Source organism: Falco rusticolus, chromosome 19 (assembly GCF_015220075.1).
Source record: "Falco rusticolus isolate bFalRus1 chromosome 19, bFalRus1.pri, whole genome shotgun sequence".
Lineage (NCBI taxonomy): Eukaryota > Metazoa > Chordata > Aves > Falconiformes > Falconidae > Falco > Falco rusticolus.
In genome coordinates, this window is record NC_051205.1 from 1,026,976 (window position 1) to 1,043,232 (window position 16,257).

Here is a 16,257-nt window from a genome sequence, read left to right on the forward strand (position 1 = left end):
ATTTCCTCCTCTGGACTCCGGCGTCCCCTAAATAAACCTGCACCGCAGCTCTGCATCTGGGGTGAAGGTCAGGCTGAGCGCAGGGATACCCCCCGTTTCAGTGGGAGCAGCGGGTGCTCAGTCCGGTCAGGATCAGCCCCCCACAACCACGTTATTTTTTTAGCTATTAAAATAGAAGTTGTCTCCTTCCTGCACACCCCCCAGCCCCGCAGAGGCTTTCCAGGAGCAGTCCTGGAAACTGCTGACAGCACAGCAAGCCCCACGCCTCCTCCAGCGGTCCCTGGGACGGCTGGATGTGAGCAGGGATCTGTGTCCAAGCACGAGGATCTACATCCGCGGTAAAAGCTAAGGGCAGCCCAGGCGTTACTTTTATTACAGCCTCTGATAAAATCTAATTATAGAGCAGGTGAAGCAAGAGCTCTCCCAGTCCGCCTCAGAGGCTTCAGCAGCCACTCACGTGCCAAAGGCAACAGGGGCAGAGGAGAAATGAAGCTCAGAGACCAGCTGTGCTCTTTTCCCCCCCCAACCAGGCTCCGAATTTCTCCAGCTCTCACTTACCAAACCACCCCGCCACGCTGAAAGGGGAAGCACGGCACCACTCTTTCTCTCTGGCCCGCAAGGGTGAACAAGAGATGGGAGCTAAAGGTCAGGTTTAGCCCTAGGATGGTAAAACAAAACAGAAATAAACCAGCAAAGGGTAAAATCAAAGCTGAAAGCAAGGCGGCTTCTCCTCTGCCGCGCACTGAAGAGCCACAGCAGCCTTAAAAAAGCACCGCGGTCCCCATTCCTATCCCACATAGCCACGCGCACACACACAAAAAAAACCCCAACCAACCAAAAAAACCCCTAAAAAACCCCATAACAGGTGGCCAAATATCTGGAAGCACTTTGATTTTTCCCCCCCCTCCCTTTAACTCACCTGGATTTAAAGCCTCACACGCAGAAAGCCAAACCCCCCCCTCTCCCCATCTCCAGACAGCGTCCCCGTAAGCTCCGCAGAGCGCCGAGCCCCCTCCCCTCCTCACACCTTCCCAAACTGCAGGGGATGGTGTGAAACTTGCCCTCCACAGCCTCTGCTTCTGCACTTCCCCAATTAGCGGTCTTGCTGAATGCGTTAGGAGAGGCAGGACAGCTCTGGCGACTCAGCCCCAGCACGCACGGAGACCGGATCTGCTCTACCTTCCTCTCCCAGCCACCTACACCTCGATTTTACCGCCCCCCCGATGTGGACAACATCCCCACAACTACCGCTATCACGCTTCCCGCAGCTGCGAGCAACACCAGAGGTCATTCTTGAAGGAGAGATGTCACTCCCGAAGGAGAGATGTCACTCCCGAAGGAGAGATGTCACTCCCAAAGGAGAGATGTCACTCCCAAAGGAGAGATGTCACTCCCGAAGGAGAGATGTCACTCCCGAAGGAGAGATGTCACTCCCGAAGGAGAGATGTCACTCCCGAAGGAGAGATGTCACTCCCGAAGGAGACCCTTCCCCCGCATGGCAAGGGACCCGGGAGAGCAGGCTGCACCGCCACATCGCTCCTCCAAACACCCTGCCCGTTCACGTGCGCTTGCCGGGACAGCGGCACCCCGGGATGCGATGGGTTTTACGGCTCAATCCTACCTTTTCCTCCCCCCCGCTCATGCGGAGCCTGCCAGCCACCGACAAACAGCCCAGATAAAGCGAGGGACCGGCGGCATCAACCCCAATTCAGCCCCTCACCAAGGCAAAGAGCTTTCACCTGCCGAAAAACTCCCTCGCAGGCGTCCCCGCGCGAGGCGGGAGCACTCGGCAGCCCACCAGTGCCCGGGTGACAAACAGGCAGAGCCCCGTCCCCGTGGCAGAGGGACAACCCCCGCTTCTTAAAATGGTTTATTTCTAAACGGGCGAGCGCCGCTTTACATAGAAAAAAAATCCTGTTAAAAGTACCTTGGAAAAAACCTTCAAGGGAAGAGATACATGGAAGGAGGAGGGGGAAAGGAAGCGAAACGAACGCTATAGAAAGAACTGGGGGAAAAGACGGAGCGAGGGAAAGACAGGGAGGGCAGCTGCGACAGCGATGGACCCAACTGCCCCGCTGGGGCGCAGGGATGTTAGTCCAAGGGGAAAGGAAAGTTTGAGGACAGAGAGAGGAGGATCCCCAGCAGGGCGGGGGATCTGCCACTACCGTGCTCAGGGCAGGGGGCCCCTCAAGGGGCCACGCGGCGGCACCCCGGGGGGCCTCTGTGCAGGCCGGGGGGGCAGCGGGACTCTCTGGTAGCCGTACGGCGGGGGGCGAGGGGGACCGTTGTAGCCGTGAGGAGGCATCAGCGGAGGAGGGCCGCGCATCCCGTGGTGCGGCATGGGGCCTGGGTGACCTGCGGGGACAGAGCACAGCGTTAACAACCGCCGGGGGAGAAGCGGAAACGGCCGATCCCCATCCCCCAACCCACCCCCAACCCCACCCCCTTCAGTGCCAGCTCGACCGGGTGCCCACGGACTGGGCCAAGACCCTCCCTCCGGCAGCAGGTCCTGGAGAAAAGCCTCTCCTAGGACCTCACCACGGCCGGCGGACACGACAGGTCTCCTTGTTGGCAAAGCCCAGATACCCCGACGTTGAGATGGGAGGAAATCACCGGAGAGCGTGGAGCTCCACATCACGACGAACGTGAGGGAGACCCCGGGAGACCCTGGTTGAGCAGCTCGCAGCTGCCAGGGCTCGTCCCGAGCCCCCTCCCCGTGGGGGAGCCTGCGCCGTCGCCTCCTTCCCGGCCCCGTTCAGCCAGGCACGAGGGAGGGCGCGTGGCCGGAGCGAGCGCTGAACTCAACGGGGTGCGTACGATCGATAGAAAAGAACACATACCGCCTCCTGCAGGCACCCACTTACCCATGGGCGACCCGAAATGAGGTCCTCGGGGTGGCATACCCATGGGTGGGGGTCCAGGGTGTGGCATGCCAGGTGGGGGCCGTGGGGGAGGCTGGCCTCCGGAGCCTGGTGGTCCTGGGTGATGCTGGCCCATCCCGGGCGGCCCGTGGTGTACTTGCATGGGAGGCATTCCTGGGGGAATAACGAGTTAAGGGATGCCCGCAGCGAGGGCAGTGCTCGGCACGGCAGCTCCGGGCACCCGCCGCCCAGGGGGGCTCCAGCTGTAAGGTTCTGTCAGGTAGAGGGGCTGCAAAGGGCTTTCTGCTACCAAACAGCAGGGGTTGAAGAGGAGAAAGCGCAAAACTCTCCGACAAGAGGCAACAGGAGCAGGCTGCAACATAGGAAATGCTGCTCAGATCTAAGCATGGGGGGGAGGGGGTGGGGGAAGATGCAGCAGCAAGTGTGGTGCAGCCCCAGGACAGGCACTCAGAGAGAAACCACCCCCCCTTTGGAGAGAAACCATCACCCCTTGGAGAGAAACCAGCCCCCCTTGGAGAGAAACCAGCCCCCCTTGGAGAGAAACCAGCCCCCCTTGGAGAGAAACCAGCCCCCCTTGGAGAGAAACCAGCCCCCCTTGGAGAGAAACCAGCCCCCCTTGGAGAGAAACCAGCCCCCCTTGGAGAGAAACCAGCCCCCCTTGGAGAAGGTCCGAGCAACCCAACTGTGAAACTTGCCCTGCTCTGAGCAGGAGCAGCCTGGATCCCTCCAAACCTACTCTTCCCTATAATTCTCTTCTTTTATCCTTTCCAAAAAAAAAAAAAAAAAGCCCAAACACACCGAGATTCTTTTCTCCTCATCAGAAACTCAAGAGCCCGGCGTGGCTCCATAGGACGCGCGGCGCAGAAGCGCTCGCTCAGCCTTTCCGTCCCTCTGCGTAATTAGCTGCTCTAAAGCCCCGAAAAGCCCGACGTGTCACCGGGGCCAAGCAGCAGCCATCTGGTCACTGACACGAGCAGGCACAGCGCCTCAGCGCAGGGGGCATTTTCAAGCAGGATTAAACGAAACAAAACTAATTCCATTGCAAATTTCACTTCGAGTTTTTGCATTTGAAACCAGAGGGTAGATGTATGCATCGCTCGCTCCCCAGTACTACAGGGCTAAAAATGGAAGGAAATCAAAGAAACATTTTGTTCTCGTGTCTTGAATTAGCTCCTGCCTGGCAGAGCTGCAGACTGCGCTAAGACGGTTCACACTTCACGTATTAATTTACACCAGAGAAAAACGACGAAGGCTTGGGGGGGTCTCGTTAACGTCCTCCCCGCCAGAACAGCACCTGAGACCTCAAAAGGCCGCGCCACGACGGCCCCTGCATCCCGCACCCTCGCAGCTGGAGGGAACCGATGGCTCGACCCAGCTGGACAGCCCTACCTAAATTACCAAAGCGCTTCACAAATCCCGCTGGGCCCTGCTCCAGGTTATTTTTTTAACACATTTTAGAACATCCAGGAGAGCAACCCAGAAACCAGGCGCAGCGCCGTGACGTACTTGCTCCTACGCACACCCTCCTTTTCCCTCACCAGGTTGCCCTGTGCTGCAGAGAGCAACATCTCGGGGAAAGATGTTGCGTTTGGTCCCCTGCAGCGGACGGCAACGATTTTCTCCCCATTTTACAGAAGGAGAACCTCAAGGAATTAAAAAGAGGGGGCCATTTACCCAAGCCCACCCCCCCAGAAGAGGAAGGAAGACAAGCTACGTTTCCTGAGCCCGATACCTGTCCGACGCTTACCTGGATGGTGCATCCCGCCCGGAGGGAAGGGGTGCGGGTGAGGTGGGTGTCCCCCACTGGGTGCAGCCCCGGAGGGGGGGCCAGGGGCACCCGCACCGGGTGGCATGGGTGGGGGTGGCATGGCAGGAGGCATGCCGGGAGGCATCGCTCCTGGGGGTGGCACCGGCGGGGGGAACGATCCTGGGGGCGGGAGGCCTGGAAAGACAGACAGTGAGTATCTTGTTAAGTATAAAAAAAACAACCAAAAGCAAAATGAACAAAAAAAAAAAAAAAAAAAAAACAACCCCACCAGGCAATTGGGAAGGTGGTGGCAGCACAAACAGCCACAGGAACCATAAAAACCCAGTAGATAAAACCAGGACCCCATGGTCCTTCCACTCAGCCCTGGGACAGCACAGGCCGAGCTGCTGTGGGAGGGGAGAGGACCAAATCCTGCCAGCTTGTGATCCCACAGCTCCACCGAGGGTTTTGCACTGACTGGCACCCAAGAGCACCCGCACGGCACAGCACCGCGGTCCTGAGCCTCCCCAGGCGACAAGGAGTCGCCCTACACAAGGCACGGCAGAATGCAGCCGGCGCTGGACAGGCACAGCCACCTCCTGTCAACCAACGCGGCACACAGGCGGGTGCGCCATGATTCACCCACCTGGAGGGGTGACACCGGGGCCCAGGGAGGTGACAACTGGCGTGGGGACAGACGGAGGAGGAGGAGCGTCGGCAAAGAGCTGATGGGGCCGATCTGCCTGCGAGAGCGGGTTCTGGGCTGCCAGGAGACGCTCGGCGGCCGAGCCGTGCCGCTCGCCTTTGGAATCTTTTTTGAAGGCGTAGGAAACGGTGATGGGCCTGTTGCAGAGGTACTGTCCGTTCATGGCCTCGATGGCAGCGTCCGAGGCGTCGAAGCTGGCGAAGTTGATGAAGGCGTAACCCTTCGAGTTGCCCGTGTCGGGGTCTCGCATGATCTTGGGCGTCTGCAGGATAACCCCGAAGGCGCTGAAGGTGTCGTACAACAGCTTCTCATCGATCTCAGGGTCCAGGTTGCCGATGAAGATGTTGGCCCCCACATCCAGGTTTTTGTTGTGGGCCGAGGCTTTGTTCACTCGGATCGGCTTCCCGTACAACTTGATCATGTTCATGATCTTAATGGCATAATCCGCGTCCTCCTCGCTGAGGAACTCCACAAACCCATAGCCTGCAACAAGTCCCCAGGCAGAGCTTTGGGAGAGGGCAGACCCACGGCCTCCCGCGGCTCATCCAGCCCCGCTCGATTTAAAACCAGAGAGCGCAAGGTTCCCCGGCGGGGAAGGAAGATGATCCCCCCTGGGGATCATCCACCCTCACCCCCCCTCCCGCAGCAATCCCTCCCTGACCGTCCCCAGCTGAAATATTTCATTCAGCGCGTGGCTCTGGAGAAAGAACAGCCGATATCTCACCTTGGTGCTGGCCCGTGACGCGATCCTTGGGCATGTGGGTGTTGACCACCGGTCCCGCCTGGAGAAAGAGCTCCCACAGCAGCGGCTCGCTGACCTTCTCGTCCAGCCCCCCAACATACACCGTGGCATCTGGAGCGGGGGGAAAGAGAAGCCCACTCAGACCCACGAGCCCGGGCAGCTGGAAGGCTCAGCCACGTGAGAACTTGAGGGCTCAGTGCTGAAATCCCTCAGCCAAAGGCAGAGACCCCCCTTCAACTTTTAACCAGATCCCCCATAATTAAGCCCTCGACCAGGGAGGCCCCCATGCCCCCCCCCCTCCATTCCAGCTCCTGGGTGCCCAGGACACCACAGCATCCCAACTGATCCCCCTAACACACATCTCGGGGGGGGGGGGCAGGTGTTTTCTGTAGCCCCCTTAGCCTCCGGGTGACCTCCACAGAGCACTCCATACCTCCAGAGAGCCCCCCCCCTCCCTCTGTCCCTAAACAACTCCAGGAAGCCTGGGCACCCCCATCCCCAGAGCTCTGCTGTGTCCTTGGGGAGCCCAGCCCCCCCAAGTTGTGCCCCACATCCCCAGACATCCCAGCCCCCCCATCCCCAGTGCCCCCCGAGCCCCAGGGAGCCCTGAGCCCCCCAGAGAGCCCCGAGCCCCCCAGTTCCCCCCCTCCGTCCCTAGGGAGCCCTGAGTCCCCCCAAGGAGCCCCGAGTCCCCCAGTGCCCTCCCCTCGCCCTGAGGGAGCCCCGAGCCCCCCTCCAAGGAGCCCCGAGCCCCCCAGTTCCCCCCCTCCGTCCCCAGGGAGCCCCGAGGCCGCCAGTGCCCTCCCCTCGCCCTGAGGGAGCCCCGAGCCCCCCTCCAAGGAGCCCCGAGCCCCCCAGTTCCCCCCCTCCGTCCCCAGGGAGCCCCGAGCCCCCCAGTGCCCTCCCCTCGCCCTGAGGGAGCCCCGAGCCCCCCCCCAAGGAGCCCCGAGCTCCCCAGTTCCCTCCCCGCCCAGGGAGCCCCGGGCCCCCCCGGTTCCTCCCCAGGGCCGCTCACCCTGGTTCCGCTCGGAGATGGGCCCCGCCGCCATCTTGCCCCGCTGCCCGCTCCCGCCCGCGCGGCGCCGCCGTCACGCAACGTCGTGCGTCGTGACGTCACCGCCGCGTGACCCGGGGGGGCGGAAGTGGCGGGGGCGGCTGGGCGCGGGGGCGGTGCGGCGGCCATCTTGAGTGCGGGCGGTGCCGCCCTTCTGTCGCGATATCCCCTGCCGTGACAGGCGGCGGTATCCCCCTCAAGGCCAGGAGCACTGCCCCAGTGCCGAGGGGTCCCCGAGCTGGGAGATCCCAGTGCCAGGGGGAATCCAGGTGCCGCGAGATCCCAGTGCCGGGGGGGATCCCAGTGCCGGGGGGGATCAGTGCCGGAAGAATCCCAGTGCCGAGGGATCCCGGCGTGGGGGGAATCGATGTGCTGGGAGATCCCGGTGCCGGGGGAATCCCGGTGCCAAAGGATCCCTGTACTGAGAAATCCCAGTGCCAAGGGATCTCAGTGCCAGGAGATCTCAGTGCTGGGGGAATCCCAGCGCCAGGAGAACACAGTGTTGGGGGGGATCCCACAGCTGAGGGGATCCCGGTGCTGGGGGAGTCCCAGCGCCAGAATACAGTGTTGGGAGGATCCCAGAGCTGAGGGGATCCCGGTGCCAGGAGATCTCAGTGCTGGGGGATCCCAATGCCAGGAGGTCCCAGTGCTAGGGGATCCCAGTGCCAGGGGATCTCATCACCAGGGCACCTCTGTGCCTGCAGGCCCCCCCCCCACCCCATGTGCCAGGATCCCCCCCCACTGCCCCCCCAGCCCCCCAGGCCCCCCATGGCCCCCCATGGACCCCCACGGCCCCCAGCCCCGCCACGGACCCCTCCCCACAGCCCCCCGCACGGGACGGGAGCCCCTGCAGCGCCCCGGGGGGCCGCATCCTGCTCGCCCGGGCTGGACGGGGCCGCAGCCCCAGCACCCCGCAGCCTGTCCAGAGGTAGCAAAAGGATTTAATGGAAAAAACCCCAAGAAACCACCGTGTCCGGTGAGAGTGGGGGGCGCCTGGGGGGGGACCCCCCGCCCTCCGGGACCCCCCCCCGCTTCCTCCAGCACCCTCGAACCCCCCAGAGCAGGGGGGCGGTGGGGGGACCCCTCCAGGGCACTGGTGTGGGGCGCTTTGGGGGTCCCCGAAAGAGCCCTGCCGAGCAGCCGTGTCCCCCCGGGGTGCGGAGGTCCTGTCGCAGGGTCCTCACAGCGGGGGGGTGCGGGGTCCCTGCGCCTGCCAGGTGCGCAGCCGGTCCTGCAGCAGCCTCAGCTCCTCGGCCAGCGCCGCTGGAGACGGGGCGAAGCGCCCGCGCTGTGGGGACATTTTGGGGGGGGGGACAGGGGTCAGGATGGAGGGACACGGGGTGGGATCGAGGGACATGGGGGCCAGGATGGAGGAACATAGGGGTTGGGTGGAGGGACACGGGGTGGGATGCAGGGACACGGGTCGGGATGGAGGGACACAGGGTGGGATGCAGGGACATGGGGTGGGATGGTGGGACGTGGACCAGGATGGAGGGACGTGGACCAGGATGGAGGGACAGGGGCCGCGATGGAGGGATACGGGGTGGGATGAAGGGACACGGGGTTGGATGGAGGGACATGGACCAGGATGGAGGGACACATGTCGGGATGCAGGGACACGGGGTGGGATGCAGGGACACGGGGTGGGATGCAGGGACACGGGTCGGGATGGAGGGACACGTGTTGGGATACAGGGACGCGTGTCAGGATGCAGGGACACAGGGTGGGATGCAGGGACACGGGTCGGGATGCAGGGACATGGGGTGGGATGCAGGGACATGGGGTGGGATGGTGGGACGTGGACCAGGATGGAGGGACAGGGGCCGCGATGGAGGGATACGGGGTGGGATGGAGGGACACGGGGTGGGATGGAGGGACACGGGGTTGGATGGAGGGACACATGTCGGGATGGAGGGACACATGTCGGGGTGCAGGGACACGGGGTGGGATGGTGGGACGTGGACCAGGATAGCGTGACACAGGGTGGGACGGAGGGACACGGGTAGGACAGACACAGAGGTCAGGACTCCACGCAGGGACCACCCTCAACCCCCCCCGAGCCGCCGGCGGGGCAGGACCCCCCCTCCCCAGCCCTGCCGTGCCTCAGTTTCCCCTCGCGCCACCGGGCAGAGCCCGGCAGGGACCCCCGCGCCCCCCCGGCGTTACCTGCGCCTCGGGCAGCCCCCGCAGGTAGCAGCGACGCCAGAGCCGCACCGAGGGTCCCGCGGCGCAGGGCAGCAGCAGCCCCGGGGGGGGCGCGGGGGGCCAGGTGCCCCCCAGGCTGCCCCCCCGCTCGCCCAGGCTCTCCAGGGAGGTGGCCCAGCGCGACAGGCGAGGGGGGGGGGCGGCCGCTCCGCCAGGGAAGGGCTTGGGGTGACAGGGTCCCCTTGGCCAGCGCCCACACGGTGCCGGCCCCCAGACCCGGCCAGGAGTCGGTGGGCTGGGAAATGGGGTGGGGGGGGGGGGAAAAAACGGGCGGAAAGCAGCGGGGAGGGAAAACGGGGCGGGGGGAACCCCGCAGTTAGGGATGGGGCAACTTTCTGGGGGGCATGGGGCACCAGGAAAGGATGTATCACAGAGAGCCCCCCAGATTGAACAGGAGGGGGGTCTCGTGCGACACCCCTCAGAGGCTGGGGTCCCTCCCGGCAGCGCAGCCCCCCCCCCCAGCCAAGCCCCGACTCACCCCGCCTGGGTTCCGGGGGTCTCCAGCGTCAGGGGGTCCCACGGTGCCGGTAGCACCCGCCGGGTTCCAGAATCGGGCCCGCTGCTGCCGGCTGTAGCGCAGCCCCCAGTCCCAGACGGTGGGCAGCCCCCCGGCACCGCTGCCCCCCCGGCCCCCCCGCCTCGCCCCCACCGGGGGGTCCCGCCAGCCGGTCACCGGCGTGTAGGTCTGGCTGCAGGGCCGGTGCTGCGGGGGGGGGCGAGGAAGGGGTGAAACGTGGGGAGGGGGTGAAACGGGGGGGGGAGAAGGGTGAAAGGGGGGGGAAGGGGTGAAACGGGGGGGAAGGGATGAAAGGGGGGAGGGGATGAAAGGGGTGGGTGAAGGGGGGGGAAGGGGTGAAACGGAGGGGGAAGGGGGGAAAGGGGGGGAGGGGGTGAAAGGGGGGGGAAGGGGTGAAAGGGGGGGAAGGGATGAAAGGGGGGAGGGGGTGAAAGGGGGGAGGGGGTGAAAGGGGGGGGAGGGGGTGAAAAGGGGGGGGAAGGGGTGCAAGGGGGGAAGGGCTGAAAGGGGTGAGGGGTTGCAAGGGGGGAAGGGGATGAAAGGGGGGGGAGCTATGAAAAGGGGGGAAGGGGTGAAAAGGGGGGAAGGGGTGAAAGGGGGGGGAAGGGGGGAAAGGAGGGAGGGGGGGAAAGGGGGGGAAGGGATGAAAGGGGGGAGGGTGTGAAAGGGGGGGGGGAAGGGGTGAAACGGGGGAGGGGAGGGGGTGAAACTCCCAATCCCCAGCCGGGCGTGCGGCCGGGGACACTGAGGCACGGCAGGCTGCCCGCAGCCAGGCGGGGTGGGAGGGGGTTCATCGCTTTCCCAAAGGTCTCGCCCCCCTGGGACCCTGCGGCGTGGCCCCTCCCGGTGTCCCCCCCCCTCCCGGTGTCCCCCCCCAGCTCACCGGGCCGCCGCGGCCCCGCTGCCGCTGGCAGGTGAAGAGGAAGGTGCTGAAGTGCGGGGCGAAGCTGCTGTCGTGGAGGGCCAGCAGGAAGGTCTCGGTGAAGCCGAACGCCGCCGGGAACTGCCGCACCAGCTGCCACGTGCAGTCCAGGAACAGCAGGAAAACGGGGGCCTGGGGGGGGGACACCCACGTGCCTGTCACCCACCATGACGGGGAGGGGGGTGATGGGGGCCTGGGGTGGGGGGACACCCATGTATCTGTCACCCACCACGATGGGGAGGGGGTGATGGGAGCCTGGGGTGGGGGGACACCCATGTATCTGTCACCCACCACGATGGGGAGGGGGTGATGGGGGCCTGGGGTGGGGGGACACCCATGTATCTGTCACCCACCACGATGGGGAGGGGGTGATGGGGGCCTGGGGTGGGGGGACACCCATGTATCTGTCACCCACCACGATGGGGAGGGGGTGATGGGAGCCTGGGGTGGGGGGACACCATGTATCTGTCACCCACCACGATGGGGAGGGGGTGATGGGGGCCTGGGTGGGGGGGGACACCCATGTATCTGTCACCCACCACGATGGGGAGGGGGTGATGGGGGCCTGGGGTGGGGGACACCCACGTGCCTGTCACCCACCACGATGGGGAGGGGGTGATGGGGGCCTGGGTGGGGGGGACACCCATGTATCTGTCACCCACCACGATGGGGAGGGGGTGATGGGGGCCTGGGTGGGGGGGACACCCATGTATCTGTCACCCACCACGATGGGGAGGGGGTGATGGGGGCCTGGGTGGGGGGACACCCATGTATCTGTCACCCACCACGATGGGGAGGGGGTGATGGGGGCCTGGGTGGGGGGGACACCCATGTATCTGTCACCCACCACGATGGGGAGGGGGTGATGGGGGCCTGGGGTGGGGGACACCCACGTGCCTGTCACCCACCACGATGGGGAGGGGGTGATGGGGGCCTGGGTGGGGGGACACCCATGTATCTGTCCCCCACCACGATGGGGTGGGGGTGATGGGGGCCTGGGTGGGGGGGACACCATGTATCTGTCACCCACCACGATGGGGAGGGGGTGATGGGGGCCTGGTGGGGGGGACACCCATGTATCTGTCACCCACCACGATGGGGAGGGGGTGATGGGGGCCTGGGTGGGGGGGACACCCATGTATCTGTCACCCACCACGATGGGGAGGGGGTGATGGGGGCCTGGGTGGGGGGGACACCCATGTATCTGTCACCCACCACGACGGGGAGGGGGTGATGGGGGCCTGGGTGGGGGGACACCCATGTATCTGTCACCCACCACGACGGGGAGGGGGCGGCAAGGCCGGGGGGGGGCACCCACCCACGTGCCTGTCGCCCACCACGATGGGGAGGGGGTGGGGGGGCGCGGGGGGCTCTGACCTCCTGCCGGGGGGTGTCGCGGCGCAGCAGCCCCAGGCGGTGGGGGAAGGGGTGCCCGGCGGCCACCCACTCCCGCTGCACCAGGCTCTGGAAGCCGGGAAGGCTGCGGGAGTGGGGGTCCCCCAGCAGCTGCACCAGCGAGGACAGCAGGCAGTTCAGGTCCCGGTCCGACGGCTCTGGGGGGGGGCAAAGCGGTGGGGGGGGGGTCCCCAGTGTGCCACAGCCATCCCGGTGCCCCCCAAGCCCATCCCAGTGCCCCCCAGTCCCATCTCGGTGCCCCCCAAGCCCATCTCGGTGCCCCCCAAGCCCATCCCGGTGCCCCCCTCCGGTGCTACCTAACCCAGTGCCCCCATTCCCATCCCAGTGATCCCTGATCCCATCCCGGTGACCCCCAGTCCCATCCCAGTGCCCCCCAGTCCCATCTCGGTGCCCCCCAAGCCCATCCCGGTGCCCCCCTCCGGTGCTACCTAACCCAGTGCCCCCCTTCCCATCCCAGTGATCCCTGATCCCATCCCGGTGACCCCCAGTCCCATCCCAGTGCCCCCCCAGTCCCATCTCGGTGCCCCCCAAGCCCATCCCGGTGCCCCCCTCCGGTGCTACCTAACCCAGTGCCCCCATTCCCATCCCAGTGATCCCTGATCCCATCCCGGTGACCCCCAGTCCCATCCCAGTGCCCCCTGATCCCATCCTGGTGACCCCCTAACCCATCCCGGTACCCCTGAACCCATCCTGGTGCCCCCAACCCCATCCTTGTGACCCCAAGCCCATCCAGGTGCCCCCCAACCCCATCCCAGTGCCCCCGACCCCACCCTGGTGCCTCCCAACCCCATCCTGGTGCCCCCCGACCCCATCCCGGTGCCCCCCGACCCCATCCCGGTGCCCCCCAAGCCCATCCCGGTGCCCCCCAAGCCCATCCCAGTGCCCCCCAGTCCCATCCCGGTGCCCCTCTCTGGTGCTACCTTGCAGGAGGACGGAGCAGCGTCTCCCCGCCAGCAGCGACACCACCTCCACGGCTTTTCTCAAGCAAGTGCTGGGGGGGGGGGCAAAAGGGGGGGTCAGGGCACCCCGAAACACCACGGCCACCTGCCCGGGGGTCTGCAGCCCACCCTGGGGTGTCACGCACCCACGGCAATGCCCCCGTCATCCTGCACCCACCGCTGGGAGGACCCTCTGCCACGGGGAGGGCTGGTTTTAGGGTGAGGTTCGCCCCCCCCCCCCCCAAAAAGATGCCCCCCCTCCCACCCGCTCACCGCACGTGGTCCAGCCAGCGCGTCCCCTCCAGCGCCGACAGCCACTTCTCCTCTGCCGCCGCGCCTGCCTCGCCCCGGCAAAGGAGGGGGGGGTCAGCAGAGGAGAAGGAGCCCCGTGATGGGGCGGGGGGGGGATCCGGTGGGGACCCCCCCGCCCCAGCCCCCAGCCCCACTCACCGGGCAGGCAGAGCGCCCGCAGCTTGAGGTGGGCGAGCTGGATGTCGGCCAGGGTGGGCAGCTCGGCGGTGTCGGCCAGCACGCAGGGCCCCCGGCCCCCCAGCAGCAGAGCCTCCAGGCACCTGCCGCGGGGACAGGGACCCCCGGTGGGTCAGGGTGGGGGGTGGCACCCCCCCTAGACCCCCCCCCCCCCCCAGGACCCCTGGCAGGACTCACCTCATGTCCTCGCTGCTCGGTTCCGAGGCCGCGTGGAAGCCGGCGGCTCTCAGCAGGTCACTGCCGCCCGGGTGGTGCCAGCACAGGCGCTGCGGGTGAGAGGGGGGGGGGACACCCCCCGTGTCACCCCCCAGCCCCTTGCTGCTCCCCCCCCCCCCAGCACCCCCCCAGGGCACTCACAGGCACCCGGTGCTCCTCGAAGTGGGCGAAGGTCCGCTTGAGGTCGTGGTCCAGGAGCCCGCTGGGCACCCACAGGTACCGGGGGAGGCTGTGGGGGGGGGCGGGGGGGGCATGGGGCAGCGCCCCCCACGCCCCCCAAATCCTGGGGTGCCATTTCACAGGGTGTTCTCCCCCCAGCCATGGGGCAGACGGGATGATTCTCCCCACAGTCCTTCACTGCCGCCCCTGGAGGGGGAGGGTCTCGCCATGCCCCCCCCCAGCAGCAGGGGGGGGGGCCTGGGGGGGTCCCCGTACCCCGTACCTGGGGGCCATGTCAAAGCGCTCGTTGACGGCGCTGACCCTCCAGCCCGCGGCACCCAGGCGCTTCAGCTCCTTCTCCCAGTCGCGCAGGCTCTCGAAGAGCAGCGTGGCAGCCGAGCCTTCCTCCTCCTCCTCCTCCTCCTCCTCCTCCTCCTCCTCCTCCTCCTCCTCATTCTCATCCTCCTCCTCCTCCAGCCGGCCTTCATCTTCGGTGGGGCAGGAGCAGCCACCACGTCCCTCATCGTCACCCCCCAGCCACGCCGCCTCCCGCGCCTGGGCGATGGCGTTGGCCACCTGCCAGGAGAATCCAGGTGCCAGGATGGGGAACGAGCCCCCCGACCCCCGCACCAAGGCCGTGGGGCACCCCAGATGGAGGGTCCACAACCTCTCCAGCCCCCCCTAGACTGCCAGCACCCCGCCCCCGGCCCCAGCTCACCCGAAATGCCTGCGGAGCCAACCCGTTTTCCTGGAAGTAGAAGCGGAGCAGGCGGAAATCCCGGCAGAAGACGGCCAGTTCCTCAGGGATGAACTTGAGGGTGGAGGTGGCCGTCAGCACCTTGGGCTTGGCAAAGCTGCTGGCTGCAGTGGGTGAGGGGGGGGGGGGGCGGCTGTCAGTGCCCCCCAAGCCCGGCCCAACTCATCCTACGGGGCTGGGGGCTGCCGCTGTCACCTGCCACCAGCTCGCAGATGCAGGGCAGCGCCACGTCGTACTCGCTGGGGAGGAAGGCTCGGGCACCGGGGGGCTGTGGGGGGCAGGGGGTCACCCCGGGAAGGGCAGGGGGCTGGATCCGGGACCCCGCTGCCTCTGCCCCGGTGCTGGGCCCCACGGCTGCCCCTTGTCCCCTGGTGTCCTACGGCGAGGGGGTGGCGAGGGGGTCCCCAGGGAGCGCGGCGGGTCTGCGGCTGATGGCTGAGGGTGGGGCTGGGATGGTGCTGGGATGGGGCCAGGATGAGGTCAGGGATGCAGTGGGATGGGGTCAGGGATGGGGTCAGGGATGGGGTCAGGGATGGGGCTGGAACTGGGATGGGGCTGGGATGGGGCCAGGATGAGGTCAGGGATGCAGTGGGATGGGGTCAGGGATGGGTACAGGGATGGGGCTGGAACTGGGATGGGGCTGGGATGGGGCCAGGATGAGGTCAGGGATGCAGTGGGATGGGGTCAGGGATGGGGTCAGGGATGGGGCTGGAACTGGGATGGGGCTGGGATGGGGCCAGGATGAGGTCAGGGATGCAGTGGGATGGGGTCAGGGATGGGGTCAGGGATGGGGCTGGAACTGGGATGGGGCTGGGATGGGGCCAGGATGAGGTCAGGGATGCAGTGGGATGGGGTCAGGGATGGGGTCAGGGATGGAGCTGGAATGGTTCTGGGATAGGGCCCGGGATGGGGTCAGGGATGGGGTCAGGGATGGGGCTGGAACTGGGATGGTGCTGGGATGGGGCCGGGATGGGGTCAGGGATGCAGCGGGATGGGGCTGGGGCCGGGGCCGGTACTCAGGGGCCGGTGCCGGGATGGGGCCGGTTCTCAGGGGCCGGTGCCGGGATGGGGCCGATGCTCGGGCCGGTGCCGGCGGCGGGCGCACCCGGGCGGGCAGGAAGGCCAGGCGGCGGTTGGTGCACAGCAGCGTCCCGGGGCCGGGGCCGGGGCCGTCGGTGTCCGCGCTGCGGGGCCGGGCCCCCGCCGCCTCCTCCAGCACCAGCTCCCCTGTGGGAGCGCCGCGGGTCGGGGCCGAGCGCACCGGGACCGGCCCGGCCCAGCCCCCGGCCCCAGCCCGGCCCCAGCCCCATCCCAGCCCCGGCCCGGTCCCGGCCCGGCCCGGCCCTACCTGGGAGGCCGGGGAAGGCCGGGCGGCGGCGGCGGCGGCGGCTCATGGCGGAGGGACCTTGGCCGGGCGGGACCGGCCGGAGCAGCCGGGGAGCCCCGAGCGCCACCGCCCGGCACCGGCACCGGCTCCTGCTCCTGCTCCTGCTCCCGGTCCCGCTCC

The 16,257-nt window shown here is 66.8% G+C and overlaps 2 protein-coding genes across 3 annotated transcripts; both read right to left on the minus strand.

The window, feature by feature from the left end:
* Window positions 1–1,852: 1,852 nt before the first annotated feature.
* On the minus strand, window positions 1,853–7,206 carry SF3B4 (splicing factor 3b subunit 4). Of its 2 annotated transcripts, none has more exons than XM_037411995.1 (6): window positions 7,093–7,206; window positions 6,060–6,188; window positions 5,276–5,818; window positions 4,630–4,824; window positions 2,865–3,035; window positions 1,853–2,355 (listed from the first exon to the last, which is right to left on the minus strand). In XM_037411995.1, exons 1-6 carry the CDS (start codon window positions 7,124–7,126, stop codon window positions 2,171–2,173), a joined length of 1,257 nt encoding a protein of 418 aa, XP_037267892.1. In that variant the 5' UTR covers window positions 7,127–7,206; the 3' UTR covers window positions 1,853–2,170. The 2 variants fall into 2 exon arrangements, with proteins under 2 accessions (XP_037267892.1, XP_037267891.1); XM_037411994.1 differs by having other exon boundaries at window positions 2,841–3,035.
* Window positions 7,207–8,194: 988 nt separating this feature from the next.
* On the minus strand, window positions 8,195–16,257 carry MTMR11 (myotubularin related protein 11). The gene is given in 16 exon segments (XM_037371342.1): window positions 8,195–8,419; window positions 9,298–9,474; window positions 9,476–9,571; window positions 9,815–10,039; window positions 10,737–10,907; window positions 12,153–12,328; window positions 13,112–13,182; window positions 13,403–13,466; window positions 13,580–13,701; window positions 13,796–13,884; window positions 13,976–14,063; window positions 14,277–14,569; window positions 14,712–14,854; window positions 14,946–15,018; window positions 15,856–15,977; window positions 16,099–16,257. Coding segments are annotated over 16 exon segments (2,064 nt in total). The 5' UTR covers window positions 16,145–16,257; the 3' UTR covers window positions 8,195–8,311.

Excerpts from the sequence above, each read along its gene's own strand:
- SF3B4 (XM_037411994.1), bottom strand. The coding sequence starts at position 7,126 with ATGGCGGCGGGGCCCATCTCCGAGCGGAACCAGG. Across the intron at positions 3,036-4,629 it reads GGGCGGGATGCACCATCCAG|GAATGCCTCCCATGCAAGTA; the intron begins GTAAGCGTCGGA and ends TTATTCCCCCAG. Across the intron at positions 2,356-2,840 it reads GTGGGTGCCTGCAGGAGGCG|GTCACCCAGGCCCCATGCCG; the intron begins GTATGTGTTCTT and ends CTGTCCCCGCAG.